Source organism: Vulpes lagopus, chromosome 16 (assembly GCF_018345385.1).
Source record: "Vulpes lagopus strain Blue_001 chromosome 16, ASM1834538v1, whole genome shotgun sequence".
NCBI lineage: Eukaryota > Metazoa > Chordata > Mammalia > Carnivora > Canidae > Vulpes > Vulpes lagopus.
The window spans coordinates 12,481,248-12,501,192 of NC_054839.1; the positions used below are offsets into that span (position 1 = coordinate 12,481,248).

Genomic DNA, 19,945 nt, shown 5'->3' on the forward strand with positions numbered 1-19,945 from the left:
TAAGAGAGGAGCAGGGCTTATTGATCTGGGCTTACCCATAGAAATGCAAGTCAGCAGCCCAGAGACCAGGAGAATGGGGATGCCTTCAGGGGACTGGATCTTGGTGCCTTCCCTGAGGAAGGGAAACAGACTGAAGTAGGGAAAGAACCAGGATCTGCAGGATCCTAGAAGACAGGGGGAAGAGTTTGAAGAAGGTAGGCAGAAAGGGCAGTCTCATGCTCCTCCTGATGAGGTAGGGAGTTGATATCTAGGACATCTTTGCCAGTGAAGGTAGTTTTTGTCCAGAGCTGATAAAGTGAGCAGGTGGGATACAGGAGTTCATGTTAAATAGTAGCAGAGAGAAGGAATCATCATGGTTCCAAGTAAGAACAAAAGGTTTTATCAGGACTGGGAAAATGAGAATGAGCTAAGGGACCAGGAGAATGGGGATGGCTTCAGGGGACTGGATCTTGGTGCCTTCCCTGAGGAAGGGAAACAGACTGAAGTAGGGAAAGAACCAGGAACTGCAGGATCCTAGAAGACAGGGGGAAGAGTTTGAAGAAGGTAGGCAGAAAGGGCAGTCTCATGCTCCTCCTGATGAGGTAGGGAGTTGATATCTAGGACATCTTTGCCAGTAAAGGTAGTTTTTGCCCAGAGCTGATAAATTGAGCAGGTGGGGTATAGGAGTTCATGTTAAATAGTAGCAGAGAGAAGGAATCATCATGGTTCCGAGTAAGAACAAAAGGTTTTATCAGGACTGGGAAAATGAGAATGAGCTAAGAAGAGAAGTCCAGGAATGGGGAAGACATGGAAGATGCCAGTGTTACAGGGATGTGGTTTGAAACAGGGCTCTTCACAGGGGCACCTGGGTGGCTCAATAAGCATATGACTCTTGGTTTCCACTTAGGTCATGATCTTCATGTTATCAGATCGAGCCCTGCATCAGGCTTCACACTCAGGAGAGCTTGAGATTCTTTCCCTCTTCCTCCTTCTCTGCTCTTCCCCCCACCCTCCCCACCCCTGCTCATGCTCTCATAAATAAATAAATAAACAAACAAACAAACAAACAAACAGATAAACAAATAAAAAATCTTAAACAGCGTTCTTGGGGATCTTGGGGGGATGGGTCTTGTTGTAAATGTAACAGGAAAAGAAAGTGATTTAGGAACATTTGGTTGTTCTTTCCTTGATTGTCACATTTGTTTCTTAATTTGTTTAAAATCTTGTTCAGCTCAACAAACTTAAAGGAATATCAGTCTTGGAAACATGCCAATTCAGTATTATTTAAGTGAGGGTGAAAATGACTTGTGAAAAACAGCTTCTCTACCAGATTCTCTATCAGCAGCCACGGAAATATATTGAGGAACCATAATTAACTTTGATTTGTGCCATGCTTTCTGAATGAAAATGGCAGTCTTGTTTCGGATCAGAAGATGAGCTGGCATGATTGCTGCTGCTTCTCAGTGAGGTTCAGCTGATGTGCTGCTGTGGTGGGCATTCTGGTCTTCCTCTGTTACAGATCCCCACTCTCTGTTACAGGTAGAGCAGGTCCATTCATCCATCAATGGAGGTAGATATTATGCTCCATGGCATACAACACTAGGGGATGTGATGGACGTGTGTTCTGTGTTATACTGGTGGGGGCATTCATGCAGAATATGTGATGGTGTCCCAGGAGCTGGGTAATTTAGGAAACTGTGGTGCCTGCCCTAAAACCATTAGAATAAGATCTTATCAGATTGATTTCTGTGTTTACAAAGCACATTAGCTATTTTCCTCAACACAGCCTGGTAAGGGAAGTAGCCTTTTTTCCCTCTGAGGCAGATACTGTATTACATGATTTCTTACTAGAAATGCTTCACAATGCTGAGCAAAACTTACTATCAAGTAAGGAGTTGAGATTAACTACATAAATAGTTAGATGAAATAAGACACACACATGATATCACCTGCATAAATAATCTAAGATTAGATTCTCTTATATAAAGTGAATGATACTGGATAAATCTAGTAGTCCACCACTGTATGCATATATTCCCCATGTCAGGTCACATTCCCTTCCTCTCTTCCTTACTCAAATCATCTTTGCTTCATTAAAATAATGTTTGGCTCACATTGAAAATAGGTCAGAGGGAATGGGAATGTCCCACAATTGGTAGAAATGTTAAGCACAGACCATACTTGTAAGCATTGGGGGGTAGGAGGAGAATTTTATCTGTGTGATTAGTGTATTTGTCTTAGGTTATTTTTTATTTTTATTTTTTTTTAATTTTTAAAAGATTTTTATTTATTTGTCTTAGGTTATTAAACACAACTAACAAACACACATAGAGGAAGTTCTAAGCAAAGGTGTTATCCTAAGACCATGTAAGCATGTGGAGATTTATTTATACTGTATCTCTACTTTCATTGAATATCTATCTTTATTATAATTGTTTGTAACTATCAAACCATCTCAAGGTGGCAGATCAAGGGAGTAGAAGAAGAGACACAGTATGATTGCATGCAAAAACAAGAACAGATGTCCTTAAAGAGAAAATCTAGGTTTTGGCCTGAGAATTACCAGATGTCACTTAACATATTAGTAAGTTCAAAATCTCTGTGGTTTCTACAACCTGGAATGGTCCTGCTGTGTCCATTGCTCTACCTTTTTCCACCAGGGTTGCCTGGCTGAGCTAGATACTGCCAGGTGTGTCCTGCTCAGAGTGCACAGCAGCACCCTCAGTGTGCATATGAGATCCAGAGAGATCAGAGTAAGAAAGTTCAGCGATGTCCCCTGATGTCAGAAGTCCTGGAGTTAGGACTTCCCCATCTGCTTAGCATTTTATCTGCAAAGCGTAATCTCTGCTCCACTGTGTTTAAAATAAGACTCTGGATGGCATCCCAGGAGCTGAAGTGCTGAGGCCTCTGATGCTCTGATAAGACCAACGTGGTAGTGTTGGTGCTGGCAAATGCTTGGAGGGATTTGAGAGAAATCATCCTTGATGCATAAGTGAAAATTTACACCTGAGTCATAAGGAGAACATGAGGCAGTGAGCCTTCCTGAGAGGAAAGTTCACCAGTATCTTGGAATATGTAAATAATGACCATGTTTTAACATGAAGTGTATTCACTATGCGTTCACACAAAGATAAAAGGAGTTCACACAAAGATAGGATCTTTTTAAGCAACTAAAATCGTATTCTAAAGAAAGACATATGGAGCCATATACAGATAAGTAGAAGATGAAAGAAACTGTGCTTGCTTATACCTTCCCCAAGGTTATGTTACCAAATGGAACTTAAATCAATCAGAGGGATGGTGGGCCCTCTAGACACTAGGGGTAGTGGCAAGACCGAAGATTTAGTCATGGGACCTGAGGTTTAGCCCCTGGTCTCTCTGTTACTAACCTGGGTGTCAGGGTAAGTGATAAGCCTCCTTAAAACTCACTTTTCTTAATCTATAGTTCAAAGGTAACATTTGTCCTGAAATTTGGGTTTTCATAGATAGGTGAGAATTCAAAGAGTCACCACCATTCATGTATTCAGGAAAGCTCTTTGCACATCTGGCTGATATCTCTCACTTAGCAGGAAGGGAGCTGAGGGCCTGGGAAGCTCTCTAGGTAACATCAGTTCATTTTTGAGGATGGCAATGTTTAATTGCAAAGACATGTGATGTGGAACAAGTTGAGCCCCATACTCATGGGGAAACTGGATCTGCCGCTTGTCCCCCAAATGACCAGAAGCCACTCCTGGTTTTCTGGATATCACCCTCTTCCATTCTCTCGAGAAGTGGTACTTAAGAGTGAGTAAAAACAAGCTTCTTTGTCGTACCAAACCAAACTGAACACAAACGAAACAACATCTCTAAAAACTGAACTTATTTAACCAATGAGTCAGGTCATGAGGGTCCTGAACATTTAACTGATTTAGTTAGAGTTTACTCCATTTGGAAAGTTATGTAATGTATAATTTGGGGAGTTAGCAGAATGAAGTTTTTATGACTCTCAAAGGTCTACTGAAACTTATAAATGTATGTGACATTTTAGGAAACAGGACATTATGTGGTGACAGAAGCTACCTGATGGCTCACCATTTCTGAGACACTGTGTCATTTGGAACGCTGAGTGATCTTACAATTGGGCCAAAGGCAGGCGCCAAACCGCTGCGCCACCCAGGGATCCCAGAATCCCCATTTTAAAATCTCAACTGCCCACTCACTCAACAAACATTTATGTTGTGCCAGATGTTCTGCTGGGTGTTAGAAAAGTAAAGGTGAGCGGCATAGTCTGCAGGTCTCAAGTCTGGTAGGAGATGTGGGTGGTGGGAGCAGCTCTGCAGCCCAGTGGATGGCCTGGTGCTTGAGGGGGTCAGAAGTCCCCATGTGCTGGAGGGCTGAAGTAGGGCAGGTAAGACCAGAAAAGTCATCACAGCTGCTCAGCCAAGATCTTTGGTTCTGCTGAGGAGCCTGGACTCTATTCTGGTGGTAGTGAGGAGTTGTGGAAAGGACTGAGGTGAGGCCTCATGCTACTGGATGAGGATTTTAGAGAGATGACTGGCAGAGAACAGATAAGAGGGATGATAGAGGGGTGCCACACTGCATTGCATGCAAGAGCACCCTACATCAGCACATTGTTGTGAGGACGTCCAGCAAGGAAAGTCACTAACATCACACAGGGCAGCACTGTTGAGCTAAAGGCGAAGGACAGTGTGGGATGGGAGCCTAGGGAGCTTGCAGGGGCTAGTGAGGAGGAGCTGTGAGGTTCAGGTGGCCCCTAGCATGGCTTGGCCCTGGCAAGGTTTTAATGGATTCCTTGAGAGCTGTGTTTTGTTAAATCCCTCCAGAAACCTAAATGGAATTTCTTTAGACCCTCGTTCTGTCCCATGCCTTGTCCATTTTCTTCATTATTAGTGAATGAGACATTGAGAGTTCTCAGGAAATCGAAGACAGGATCTTCTGGTGTTAATAGAATGCTGTGGGTCTACCGCCAAGACATGATCCCTGCAATGAGATATAGGAAACACCCCATTTCCAGCCTGGCTGGGGACTGATTCCTCCCAAAGCAAATCATCCGCTCTGAAACAAATGCATCTGCCAGACATTTGGAAAGGTTCCATTACCCTGGGCTCGATAAGTCACAGTTAAGTCCCCAGAGTTGTCTAGTAGTAATGTTTCACACACAGACAAATGCAACCGAGGCTGGTGTCCAGCATATGATATAAAAGGACCTCACTACAGACACATGAGGCTCCCTGCAGTTTGGCTCAAGCCTCGAGACAAAAGGAAGGAGGTATTGAGAGCTGCCTGTCCAACAGGGAGTAGTTGCAAATCCAGGATAACTTTAGAACATTGAAGTGGACTCTGTCCATTTGGCCCAGTTGAGCACAATATCAATTCAACCCAGGGCTCACTTGTTTAATAAAGGAGGTGGGCCAGGCTGAGGGATGCCAGCCTGAAGAGCCATCTTCCCTGGACCGCCTGGGCTTTGATTTCTGGTGACATCCACTTCCCTGTCCTCGCTGCGTGCTGGCCCCCTCCTACCACACCTCAAGGTTGTCCTTCTCCTGGAAGATGAAAGTCGTGTTTGTCTGCAAATGCATCAAGCCCTCAGAGGTGTGAAGGCATAGTTCTATTAAGTGAATTCAACACAAAAATGAACAAGTACAGGATGTTTTGTATGGAATTACAGACAGGGAAGGGGCTGCCTGCTAAAGCAGAGAGAGTCCACATTTTTTGCCTCAGGGTAGAGGGGAGCTGACCAGGCCATGAGAGTGAGTCTGTTAGACTCACCTATTAGAGTGAGTCTTGGGTCTTCTCTGTTCTCAGGCCATTGCAGGCCTCAGAGCCCACCTCAGAGGTAAGACCCCAGGCACCCAGCAAATTTCCCTCGCTCTTGACACTGCCAGCCACATGCCTAAGTGACCCAGTACCTCCTCTCCAAGACCTTCTTCACCTGCTGAAACTCAGTGTCTAAGCTGAGGCACTATGGCCTTGCCTCTCTTCAGAGTCTCTCTGCTTAGAACACTAGAGGAACTGTCTCTTCCGGTTGCAGGGCCTGTGTTTCCTTCTGGGCTGCCTGTGATGTTTGTTTTTCTGTCTGAGGGTGGACACTCCCAGTCCTGTGCTCCTTTGAATAGGAGAGATGAGGAGCCAGTCTGTGGCGGGTGCATGCAGCTGGCTCACGTTGCAGCCCACCCACTTCTCTGGGATCCTGTCTCTAGCTCATTGTTCATGTGGTCTCAGGGGATGGGTGGGCCTTTTGTTTCAGTGTCTTAATTAAAATCTTATAAAATAGAATATTTTGAACAGCAGTGGTAATGCATGCCTCCCACCAGGAATTAAAAGGGTTGGTTGTTTTGTTATAGTTTTAATGCTCATTCTAAAGTGATTAATAAAAAGCCCCATACCATATATGTTAAGAGGAATACAACAGTAAAGAAACAATGACACAAAAGCACGTTTCTGTTACCACTTATCCTATATTTATTTAAGCCTACAAAGTGACTCTTCCCTCCTGCAAATCCAAGGATTCATTTCATAAAACAACAAATGAGGTAGTCAATCTATACAGACCTAGTATATGGCTTATGTGTTTGGATGTCTTTTACTTTCTCTCAAAGCACCTCGTAACACTCAGTTAATAAGCCATGTGAGAGAGATAGGCTTAGAATTCCATGTTCACAGAAATGTGGAATTTTTAAATTACAAAGGAAGCCTGGAGATCCTTAGAAAACTCTCTTCAGACGTGGAAAGTTAAAACTTTCCCTCAAAATCACATAGCTAATTAGAGGCCACACTTAGATGAGAACTCAGGTTTCCTGGCTCTCAGTTCAAACCCCATTCCAATATTACTTCTCAGATTCTTCCATAGGAAGTTGAATTAAATTATTCACCTCACATTTCTTGTGGTTGGAAACATGAGCTTCTTGGTATCCCAGCTTCAGTGGGGTCAGGGTGGTGGGTTGGCTGGCTCTGATGGAGAGAAGACAGAGCCAGGTTTGGGTCCGGAATTCCTAGAGAGAGATTCCAAGTTGAAGAAGAAGACCAGGGCTATAGCAGGCCAGCTGTGAGTGATAAAGAAGAGGGTCAGGAAATGCCAGGAGACCCCAGGCTGGGCTCAGATGAGGAGACCTGCTGTACAGTATGTCTGTATGTCCCTTCAGGTGACCCATGGCCCTGCCGCCCTGGGCCAGCACCCTGGGCTGTGGCTTATAGCCACTGAAGTGACCCCGGTCTTTGGGGGTGGAGGTGGAGGTATCATTTCAGCCAAGAGAGAAAAAAGTGTTTGTTTTTAAAATAGATTTTATTTATTTATTTATTCATGGCAGACACAGAGACAGAGACATAGGTTCCCTGTGGGGGAACCTGATGTGAGACTTGATCCCAGCACGATCACGACCTGAGCCAAAGGCAGACGCTCAACCACTGAGCCACCCAGGCATCCCAGAGAGAAAAAAAAGTTTTTAAAATAAAAGAGCATCTATCTGAAATTTGTCCTTCCAAATTAGACTGAAGATCGTTATAAGTTCTGCTGTTTCTGTTCAGGTCTGGGGGCAACTCTGAACTCCTTCAGTTCATTACATTTAAAAACAAAAAAGTCGTCTACAGATTGACCTGGGCTTTCATGTGTCCTTGGATCATCTTCTGAGCCCTTTGGGTTGAGGACTTTATCCATTTCTCTTCCTGTAGCAGGTCTAAATTTTTCTTTTCAGTAACTCCTGACTTTTTTTTTGGACTTCCTTGTAAGACTCCATATTTGGCCAAGGTAATTAAGGATCTCAATGTCAGAGACTACCAGCATTTAACCTAAGTAACATAACTGACAAAAATAATTTAGACTATTACAGTAGCTAGAGGAGAGCTTTTATTTTTATGTTTTTTAAAAAGATTTTATTTATATATTAGAGCAGAGGGAGAAGGACAAGCAGACTGCACTGAGCGGGGAGTGTGGCATGGGCCTTGACATAGGGCTTGACATGGGGCTTGATCTCACGACCCTGAGATCATGACCTGAGCCAAAATCAAGAGTCAGATGCCCAATGGATTGAGCCACTCAGGTGCCCCTAGGGCTTTTATTTTTAAATTTTTGTGCTCTGCGATTTCTATCCAAATGGTTGTCAGGGATGTATTTATATTTGCAGATCTTATCACACTTCTTAGTGTGAAATGTTTCTCCCTTCCCTCTTGCAAGTGCAGAAAGTTGGAGAATGCTGCTGCTAAGCTTGCTTAGTAGAATGGAAATGAATTATTTCCAAACATAGTTAATGAGACTCATATTCTTTGTCCACATTTGATGTTGATATATATAAAGTGAACACAGACCCATTTTTTAGTAGGAATATAATTTTAACTGGTAGAAAACTATAAGAGAATACCACAACCATGAAAAAGAAAATTAAGTCCACTTTTGAGGAGGGCTTTAGTGTTCATGGAGTATAAATCTCCAGGTATTGATTGGGTCTCTGTTACAAGCCAGATAAATAAAACTGCAGAAATTTAATGTGAATCGATTTGGCAGAGAGTAGACTATTACCCAAATATGACTTTTAATAAACAAAATCTAAGGAGAATTAAAATATAGCATTTACTCATGCTGTAGTCTTCAAGGGAAGACTTCACTTTTCATAATGTGCCAGAGAACTATTTGTAATAACAGGAAAAAACATTATATACAAGTAATGGATGATTCTGGTAGAGTCCTATTTCTATTCCATTGACTACTTCATTCATTCTTGAAACATTTATTGAGTACTTAGCACAGAGTTACAGATTGGAGGATATGTCTCCTGCTCTCAGAGGAATCTGTAGTCTGATAGGAGAAAGTGGGATATCTGCCTATGCAAAGTTTTGGAAAATGGAGTCAGGGATTGACGAGCTGCTATCAGACAGGGCCTCATGGGCCATGGTTTATAAGTCACCAAGGTCTAGGATCAGATCTTAGCTCTGCAAGTCCAGAAACTGAATTTGTTCAATGTGACCAGAGTTGTTTGGTCTCAGAGAACTGATATGTAGCAGACAGCCCACAAGAGAACAAACCAAATGTCATTTAATAATTAGCATTGAGAACTAGAATTAATAAGCAGATCAGAATACATTGATTGGCTGTGTCAGCTCTCTCTCTTTAGGAAAGTTTAAATGGGAATCACATTTTAAACAAGTGAATGGGCGAGGCTGGGCTCAGCAGTGAGTGGGAAGACCCTTGGGAACTGAGGACCTCAAGTGATGACTCCTCACTGGGGTCACGTGCAATGTTAATGGTGCACTAGTGACCCCAGCCAATGGATTCCAGCCTTTCCTTTTATTTTTTTTTAAATTTTTTTTTTAATTTTTATTTATTTATGATAGTCACAGAGAGAGAGAGAGAGGCAGAGACACAGGCAGAGGGAGAAGCAGGCTCCATGCACCGGGAGCCTGACGTGGGATTCGATCCCCGGTCTCCAGGATCGCGCCCTGGGCCAAAGGCAGGCGCCAAACTGCTGCGCCACCCAGGGATCCCCAGCCTTTCCTTTTAAATGGTGATAAAGACATTGACAAAATTGCTCTGCTCATGCAAGCCCTGTTCTTTTTCTTGGCTCCTTCTTTCCCTGGGTGAGTTAAGGCCATTGATTAGGCTATAGGTTAGTGGGTTTTTTCATTCTTCAGTGTTTTTTAATTCAAGTTTAATTAGAGTTCTTGACAGTTTTTCCTTCAGCATAGGATATATTTGTAGTTTTAGGACTTACTGGGTCTCTTTTGTGTGTGCAAAGAGCTAATCTAATTTATTACGTCTTTATTTTGCTCTTTTAGCTACCAAGTTTCTACCCCTCGTGTACTGAATACAACTTGTACCCATCCCATACAATTTAGTTTAAGTGTCTTTGCCATGGTACACACCTTCTTGATGTCCTTTTCTCCCCTCTGTTGGATATAGACTCCCCTTTTCTTTCCTCTCATCAGCCTGTGCTTCTGCGCCTCTTTCTCTCATGCTTTTCTGTTGTATTCTTAGCACTCTAATAATTTATTTCCTCCTCTTCCTCTGTCATCAGACTCTAAGCTTTATAGGAACAGCAGGTACACTTTATTAAACTTGGTGTGTCCAGCTGCTAATTCTGTGTCTGGTGGTAGAAAGTAATAACTCAGTGAAGGCATGGATGGATAGATGGTTGAAATTATACTTATGCTGAGCCCTAAAATGATAGGTACAATGTTTTCAGGGAGGAGAAGCCATTGATATCTACTCTTAAAAAGTCCAACGGACATTTTTATCCATTTTACTTGTCCATTTTTAGGACATTGACAAATGTTCTAGAAAAGGTGAATATGGAAACCAGATTGCAGCTTAGTGTGTTCCCTCAGTGCTTCTGTCCTAACTCTATATTGTGATTAGTATTTGAAAACATTTTCATGAAAACATCAGTATTCTTCAGTATGTTAATTAGGACATCTTCTTAATCTCTTAGAGTCTTATTACAGTTATTTATTGCTAAGTAACAAGCCACCCCAAAGCCTAGTAATTTAGGGTAATAATTTGTCATTTCTAACAATCCTGAAATCTGATCAAGGCTCAACTGGGTTGTTCTGCTTTACTTGCTATCTGCAGGGTCTGGAATGATTCCTCACTTAATTGTGATGTCTCTAACAGTTTGACTAGGACCAACTGTGGGCTGTTGGGGCATCTTCCTATGTCTGGCCTCTCCATATGGCTAGTTTGGACTTACAGCATAATGGTATCAGGTAGTAGAACTTTTTATGCGGAGGTTGTCTTCCAAGAAGGAAGAGCAGAATTGCTAGTTTGCTAAGTTTGGAACTAGCAGAATACCACTTCCACCTCATTTGATTGGTCAAAGCCAGCCTAGATTCAAGGAGAGGGAAGTCATCCACCTTTTAGTGTGAGGAACAGCATGAATATATAGGGAAGGATAGCAGCCATCTACCTAAAAGAGATGATCTAAAACATCCAATTTTATATACAACAAGAAATAGATATAAAAATAACATTTAAGCTAGATACGTACTACAGAAGTATGTCTCACTTAAGTGAATGATTTTTAAGGAATGTACTAAGTTTATTTGGATGAAGTCTCTGGGAGAGCAAAGGGCTCTTGTCAGAAAACTAAACTTTGTCAAAATCAGAGCTGGGACCTGATCAGTAATGGATTCAAACCTAGTATTCTGCCACTGATGGGTACTAAATAAACACACAGATGATTGGTTTAATTATGCCCAGTGCTCTCTTTACTGTAAAAGATCAGGTCTCTCTTTAATGCTTAAAGTTGCCTTTTTTTTTTTTTTTAAAGTAAGAGCATAATGGCACTCACTCTGATCTACAGGAGTCAAAAAGATCCATATCCTATTTCTCTCACCTTAGAGGAATTGGAAATGTGTCACATAATTAAAGTTTTTTGAGTTGATAATTCTACTGGGAAAATGTTGTAATAAATTTTCTCTTTTGACTAGTGCTGTGATGGGAAATGGGCTAGAAATGCCTCTAATCATCCCATTTCTTGACTCGAGCATTTCCCCAACATTTTAAAAGTACAGTAATTAGTTTAAAAAATCTTGATCGACCGAAATATATCAAGATAAGAAAGGATGTAGAGTGAATCCTTCTTTGAACCATACACAGTTTCTTGAACAAGTCCCCCTTTTCTTATATTATTTCTGATTTTTAATAGTTTTGACAACCTCATAATGACTGTGTTATGTGGAAACTTTGTGAATAGATTATGTATCTTCAGTGCTTATTGTCACATATCTTTAGGGCATTTCATGGGAACAGGTGGGAAATAAGGGTCACCAGTTTTGAAGTTTGTAAAGAAACCAAGAGCGAAGGCTTACAAAGCCCTTTTGGAGGCTGAATGAATTAGTAATTTACCCATGAAGGACTTCAGTGGAGAATGGGGTTCCTTCATTCCCTTCCTTTAGAATAAGGGGACCTATTCTAAAAACAGGGCTTAAGATTACTTTCCAAGATAGACACGATGCAAAATGAGGAAAATAAGTGGAGGAGACACAACATTGAGAAAATAGGGGCAGGAAACTAAGTTAAACTATATATAAAATATATGTCCTGAAGTTTTCTCCCAGCTGGAGAAGAGGGCTCACAGATTTGACCCAAAGCTTTCTCTAACCAGAGAACATCTGGGACAAATGCTGGGGGATGATAGTTTAGTTTAAGTAGCCATAAAGAGCTACTGCAGGGTAGATTCTCCTTGCAAAGTGTTTTCATATATGCTGTTTTTATAACTATGATCTGTTAATAGTATCCAAGGATTATAGTTCTTGGGAGAAAAAAATCTAGAACATTTCTCTCTGAAGCCTGAAGTCCAGTTTTCTCATGTTGACAAAATAGTACCTTCTAAACAACGTTAATTAGGGTGGATGTGCTACTGCCTGAAGTCATGAGGCATTTTATTATTTAAAATAAGGGGTAATTGGGCAGCCCAGGTGGCTCAGTGGTTTAGTGCCTGCCTTAGGCCTGGGGCATGATCCTGGAGACCCGGGATTGAGTCCCATGTCAGACTCCCTGTGTGGAGCCTGCTTCTCCTCCCTCTGCCTGTGTCTCTGCCTCTCTCTATCTCTCTCTCTGTGTCTTTCATGAATGGATGAATAAAATCTTAAAAAATAAAATAAAATAAGCAGTAATCCTCTTGAAACGTGAGAACAGTTCTAATGTTTACAGGAGGGGTGGTAGCATTCTTAATTCATAGGTCTCTTCAACAGATACTGATTGAGCACCTTTTACTTGTCTGGCTACCATGCTGTTAGGCATGGGGATGTGGCAGTGAACAAGAATGGACACTAAATGCAACTAAGAGATGAATGTGAAGTAGAAAAAAACACTCCTAAAACTTACATGGAATCACAAAAGACCCCAAGTAGCTGAAGAAATCCTGAGAAAGAACAAAGCCCAAGGCATCTCACGCCCTCTTTCAAGTTCTACTTATAAAGCTGTAGTCATCAAAATAATATGGTACCAGCATAAAAACAGACATGTAGGCCAATGAAACAGAATCAAGAGCCCAAAATGAACCCAAGCATACAGTCAACTAATATTTGACAGGGAAACCAAGAATACTCAATGGAGAAGAGACAATAAATGGTACTGGGATAATTGGCTGTTCCCATGTAAAAGAATGAAACTGGACCCATGTGTTACACTACTCAACAAAAATGAACTCAAAATGGATTAAAGACTTATACATAGATCTGACATCATGAAACTCTTAGAAGAAACATTGGAATAAAGCTTCTTAGCATGGGCCTTGGTAATGATTTTTTTTTTGGGTATGAAACCTTAAACACAAGTAACAAAATAAAAAACACCTGTGACCACAGCAAACACAAAAGCTTATTCACAGCAAAAGAAACCATCAATAAGGGATGCCTGGGTGGCTCAGTGGTTGAACGTCTGCCTTCGGCTCAGGGTGTGATCCCAGAGTCCTGGGATTGAGTCCTGCATTGGACTCCCCGCAGGAAGCCTACTTTTCTCTCTGCCTATGTCTCTGCCTCTCTGTATCGTAGATAGATAGATAGATAGATAGATAGATAGATAGATAGATAGATACCATCAATAAAATGAAGAGATAAATGGAAAAAACATTTGTAAACCATATATCCAGGGGTAATATCCAAAATATATGTAGAAATCATACAACTCAATAACAAAAAAAACAAAACAAAACAAAACAAATAACCCAAGTTGAAAAGGACAAAGGACTTGAACAGACATTTTTCTGAAGAAGGTGTGCAAAAAGCCAACAAGTACTTGAAAAGATGTTCAACATCACTAATCATTAGGGAAATGCAGATACAATCACAGTGAGATATTGCCTCATGTCTGCTAGAATAGCTGTTATCCAAAAGATAAAAGATAACAAAAATAAATAAAACTATTGGTGAAACATGTTAAAAAAAAAAGACAAGAGATCAGATGCTGGCATGGATGTAGAGAAAAGAGAACTCTTGTGCATTGTTGGCAGAGTTGTAATTTAGAGCAGCTACTATGGAAAACAGTATGAAGAATTCTCAAAAAAATTAAAAGTAGAACCAGTTTATGATCCAGTAATCCCACTTCTGGGAATATATCCAAAGGAAATGAAAGTTTTAACTCAAAAAGATATCTACTATTTATAGCAGCATTATTTATAGTAGCCAAGACATAGAAACAACTTAAGTGTCCACTGATAGGTAAATAGATAAAGAAGTTGTGGTATGTATCTGCAATGGAATAATATTAAGCCATAAAAAATGAGGGAATCCTACCATTTGTAACAATATGATGGACCTTGCAGGCATTTTGCTAAGTGAAATAAGTCAGAGAAAGACAAATACTGTGTGATCTCACTTATTTGTAGAATAAAACAAGACAAAAGTCATAGAAAAAAAGATCAGACTTGTGGCTACCAGAGGGTGGAGGGTAGGGGGAGGAAGAATTGGAGGAAGGTGGTGAAAAGATCCAAACTTCCAGGTAAGAGATTAATAAGTACAAGGGACGTGATGTACATGGCGACTACCATAAATATGGCTGAATAATATATGGGAAAGCTCTTAAGAGAGTAAATCCTAAGACTTCTCATCACAAGGAGAAGGGTTTTTTCTCTTTCTCTTTTCTTTTTATTGTATTCATGTGAGAAAATGGATGTTAGCTGAACCTATCATGATCCTCATTTTGCAATAGATGTAAAGCAAACCATTGTGCTGTATGCCTTAAACGTACATCATGCTGTATATCAATTATTTCTCAATAAAACTAAAAAAGAAGACATAGATGTTTTGATGGTTATTGCACACCAGTGTGAACCTACTTAATGCCACTGAACTATACACTTAAATGTGGTTAAACTGGGGTGCCTGGCTGGCTTAGTCAGTGGAGTTCAAGACTCTTGTCTCAGTGTCATGAGTTTGACCTCATGTTGGGTATAGAGTTTACTTAAAAAGATCTTTTAAAAAAAAGGTTAAAATGGTAAATTTTATGGTATGTCTGTATTACTCTAGAAAAAGGCCATTAAGACAAGTAAAAGGCAATGTAGTGGGACTAGATCAAGCACTTGGGGTTGCAGAGTGTTAGGGATTCTGAAAGTGGCCTCTACCCTGCCTGGGGGGGGGGGGGGGAGCAGAGGGCTCCCTGGGCCCCTGACCCAGAAAGAAGCAGAAGCCATTGCCGCACACACGGCTTTCAACTTTCTGATACCCAAAGGGATCTGTTGTGTGTGACCCAAGGAGGAAGAAGTGCAGGGCTGGCAGAAACCGAAGTGACTGTGTCCGAGTGGGGCCCTGCTGCACCCCAAGGGTGGCACCTTTCCATCTTCCAGTAACTAAACCCTCTGCCTGCACTTTCCCCCACAGACGGCCACTCTGAGACGACAGGGTCGGTATATGTGCTCCACTGTTCCTGCAGACGCGGAAGAGGAAGCACAGAGCTTATTTGTTACAGAGGTAATGTGCTTTTTCTACATTAATTCACATGTTATTTTAAAGCTACTTTTTGCTGACACTCTCCCCCCTTTAATTTCAATGGTATTTTCAAGGAAGTGTCAGAGATGTAGTTACATTTTTATAATGGAAGTTAAAATAGAATAGTCTAGAGTTTTCAGAGTCTGAAACTTGGACAGAAATGTCAACAGTGGTCATTTCTGATGACTGTTTAAAACATGAATTCTACAGAACTTACCTCATAGTCATAGAATAAGGGGTAACTCTTATGAACTCACTGGAAATCTTTGGCAGAGGCTATTATTGAGATTATTTTCAATTAGAAGCTTAGCATACACATTTAAGCATTCATTTACTTTAAATGTTTATATTTGTGACTTATTTTCAAGACTAGTTCAATATTCATGAAGTGCCAGGTGATAATGAATAGAGTCTGACTATCTCCGATCAATGTATGATTATTATCACTCTTGTTTGAACATATAAGTAATTATTATCTTGTTAAAGAGGAAAGAGAAATTACTGAATTTAGACTGCTTTTAACCCCCTTAGGGTTTCTGTTTCTTTTTCTAGGTGCTTTTAGATACGATAAACTAATTAGGTCTTTTAATTTTGTTTCTTGAAGTGCTCCTTCATTTAAAAATAATGGATTTTTATCTTTGTTTTTCTAGCTGAGTTTTAGATGATACATATGCCCATCAATAAGTTTGCCCACCACAAGGAAGTTATGTTTTTAAAAGTGAAGACCAATTAAAATAATAAGATCATAATAACAATATTTAGTTTCCACTGAGATTTTTAAAAAATTAAATATGTATTTAAAATTGCAGAAGTATCATCTCTCATCCTTCTGAAAAGAACTTCTTGTTTTACTTTCTTTGCTGCTATATTAGTAGAATTAATTCTAGGCAAATAGAGTCAGATATGTTTATATAGTCTTAAGTGTTTATTTTATTTTATTTTATTTTATTTTTTTTTTTAAGTGTTTATTTTAAAGCAGGATGTAAACAAACTGTGAGTGACCCACAGGCAATGTCTGGCCCACAGCCTGTTTTTGTCAATAAAGTTTTATTTCACCTTGTAACTCAGAGTTGAGTGTTTACAGCAGAGACCATGTGACCCTCAATGCTGAAAATACTATCTGGCCTTTTTTTTCTTTTAAGATTTTATTTATTCATGAGAGACACACAGAGAGAGGCAGAGACACAGGCAAAAGGAGTAGCAGGCTCCATGCAAGGAGCCCAATGCAGGACTCGATCCCAGGACTCCAGGATCATACCCTGAGCCAAAGGCAGATGCTCAACCACTGAGCCACCCAGGCGTCTCCCACTATCTTCCCTTTAGCAGAAAGAGTCTTGTTGCCCTCCTATTTTACAGCATGGAGCATCTTACTGGTTACTGATTCAGTTCTCCCAATTTCTCAAAAAACATGATTTTTGAGGGACGACTCTCCATTTAGTTCTTCAGTCACTACAGGCTGAGCAAGAGCAGCTTCATGCTATGCTGCTGGAGCCAGTAGAACTCAGGCCTCTTGGGACCCTGCCACTAGGGTGGAGTGCAGCAGCACTTCCTCTCCATCCTCTGGTCCAGCCGAGAATGACCTAATGGCTTTCTTTTTAAAACAACTTCAAAAACCTTTCAGTATTAACTTCAAAATATTATTGAATTTCATGAGTTTGGAAGGTCAGTCATGAAATCAGCCAGTTGGATTCCTGTCTTTCTAGAGTTACAGTTCTCTGGATGCTGATTTCTGATGTAAACCCTCATCTCCTAGACTTTCTACATTCCCGGAGGGGTGGGGGTTGCTTGCCTTATCCTGTACTTCAGCCTCAGAATTTGGCTGGTGCCTGCCATGTGCACTGTCAACAAGGGCATGTTAAATGAATGACTCTCTGGCTACCTAACCTGCTTAACTGTGTTTCTTATAATTTAAAATAAACATGATAATTATCTTTCTTACCCATTGTACCTAAGATATTAAAAATCTGGGCACTTAGGTCTTCCATTCATACATGCACTGATTGTATACAAGTGTGTGCTTATTTATTTGCTTTTTAACTGTGCAGGTGCATGTCATACTTCAGAGTAGGTTTAATGTCCTGCCAGAGACTTTGGTGGTATGACTTTAGTTGCCATGCTTGCTCAAAAAGCTAAACAGAGAATAGGAGTGTGTGCACAAGAATGTGTCATACCTAGTCAGACCTGACTTGACTGTGCTAATAGATCTAGAGAAAACAGTTGGGAAAACCCAAGCCTTCAGATAATTCTGAAATCACTCTTGGTTTGGAATGTAACTTTGAGTGTGGATGTCAGATGTTCTCAATGGTGGAAATGCTTTAAAAGTATTTTTTGAAAAGCATTTACAAGAATAAAATAGTACTTAAAAAATTAAAAACATTTGTAACCACATGGCAAAGAGATTGAAGTTTTCAACCCTCCCATCCAATTCTGTTCTTACCCCTTCTCTGCTTTCAGAATGGTAATATAAAAATCTTACACTACCTGCCCTTCACAACCGTACCTGTAGAATGCTTAGCATAGAGTCTGGCAGGAGAAAAGGACTTGGTATTGTTGATGTAGTTATTTTCATGACTTTGGTGTGAGGGGGAGTTTGTTTCAGAAGGCCTTTGGGCATAAGCTATGAAAGATTAAAGGAGGTTGTTCATCTAAATGATGAACTGAAGTAAGCAGAATACAGACTTTGATTATGATGTTGATTATAGCCAGGGTTAAGTCAACGAGATAAGTCAAAAGTACATTTAACTAACTACCTTTTTTTTTTTTAACTACTTCTTCATTTAGTCATTTCACTTATTCATTCAATTTTTTTTTTCCATACTCAAGTTTACATATGTGTAGCCAAGAGCTGACTATTACAGAAATCAATTTAGCTGGTGGTAACTTAATCAAACACTTCCCCTATTGATTTTGACTCATTCATATTTAAAGTTCTAGTGGATATGGCCTTATAGTTTTTAGAGTCTACACACTATTCAGTGGATCATCCTGGATAGATGAGTGAAAGACACCATGCTGGTCTGTTGAATCCGTTGGGTATGAGGGAATTTAATGCAATATAGGGGACATAGAAACTTACTATTTCCCCCCAAGAGTTTCTTCTAGCTAGTGTAGGATTTAAATTGATATGAGACACATTAACAGGAGGAATAAAACCCCAAGGTTTTATTATGTGCACATGGAGGTCCAATAATGAAACTGAGATTCCAAGACATGACCAAGGCAGGCAGTTTTTATACATTTTAGGCAAAAAGACAATAAATTTGTGAGGATTTGACAGGATAAAGAAGACAGGCATTTGGGAGCTTTAACTAGTAAGGAATTCTAAGCAGAATTTAGGCTGAGGTAGTAGATTAGGAAAAAGATGTTTATTTTTGTAGGTTTCTCAACTATAAAGTCCCTACCTCTGGTGGTAACGGTTTTTTAATTTCTTAGTATAGGAGAGTAATTTTCATATAGGAGATTTGTTTCTGACTCTCAGGGGGATAGAAGAGAGTCTCAGTGTCCTTGAGTGGTTTGATTCCCAAGTAGCTTCAGTTGAAAACAAGCAATATGCTGTTGTACATTTTGGCACGGCCTGCCCTGTGCCTCACAGCAATAGGTTAGTATCATTGTAGAATATAAAGCTCTCCCTCCTTTGGTTCACATGTATATGTGTGCACACAAGGTGATATCACAGTGCCATTGTGAACTGGAATCTAAATTTTTTTCTCCTAATAACCTCCCTCTGGCCCTTATAAATAACAGGGAAAACTGAGGGCAGATTTACATCATACTTAGTAACAGAGCTAGTTGTAACGTTACTAAACACCATGAAAGGGTCTTTAAGTTCACACTTTCCATTATCCACTTTCACATTCTAGTAGAAGGCACATGACTTCTTAAGAACCAAGGGCTTTGAAGTCAGAAGCATTACATTGTTCGTTATGTAAATACAGCAACATGAAGTGAAGTTTGTCCCCTTGCAAAATCTGTTCTCTGATCATGGATGATGGTAACTTTAAGTGCCCCCATTCCCAAGGGTAATGTTTTAGTGATTTTTAAGCTTTTTAGGAGCCTCTGATAGTGGAATTTCAGGCATGAGAGGGTTGAGGTGAATGAATTTTTTTTTCATGTTTATGTGGGTGTGCATTCATAAACCTTCCCAAATATTCTCCAAAAGCTATCACATATCTTTTTTCTTTTCCTCTTATGCTTCTTTATTTTTCCTTTAAATCCACCCTTCCCCCCTGTAGTGCATCAAAACCTATAACTCTGACTGGCATCTGGTGAATTATAAATTTGAAGATTACTCGGGAGAGTTTCGACAGCTTCCAAAGTGAGTAAATGGTCAGGCCACACAAGGTGGGGTTATACACTTGGGCAATAGTTTTTGCACTTGAAATGCTTAGGGAGGTATGTAACTTCAAATGCAATCACAGTAACTGTAAAAAATATTTCTAGATAGTTTGTCTGTATATGGAATAGCTATTATTTCCAGGGTATTTAATAATAGGACTCAAACCTAGCACTCTGGGATTGGTTAAGCGGTAATAAACACATGGATGGTTTAGTT

The 19,945-nt window shown here is 40.3% G+C and overlaps 1 protein-coding gene across 25 annotated transcripts in view; it reads left to right on the forward strand.

Moving 5' to 3' along the window:
- DOCK9 (dedicator of cytokinesis 9) overlaps window positions 1–19,945 on the forward strand; it is a 282,842-nt gene that overhangs the window by 136,190 nt on the left and 126,707 nt on the right. For all 25 annotated transcript variants that reach the window (XM_041731244.1, XM_041731266.1, XM_041731253.1 and 22 more), the window contains exons 3-4: window positions 15,286–15,375; window positions 19,626–19,708. In XM_041731244.1, the coding sequence (XP_041587178.1) occupies window positions 15,286–15,375; window positions 19,626–19,708 (173 nt within the window). The remainder of the gene's footprint in view (window positions 1–15,285; window positions 15,376–19,625; window positions 19,709–19,945) is intronic.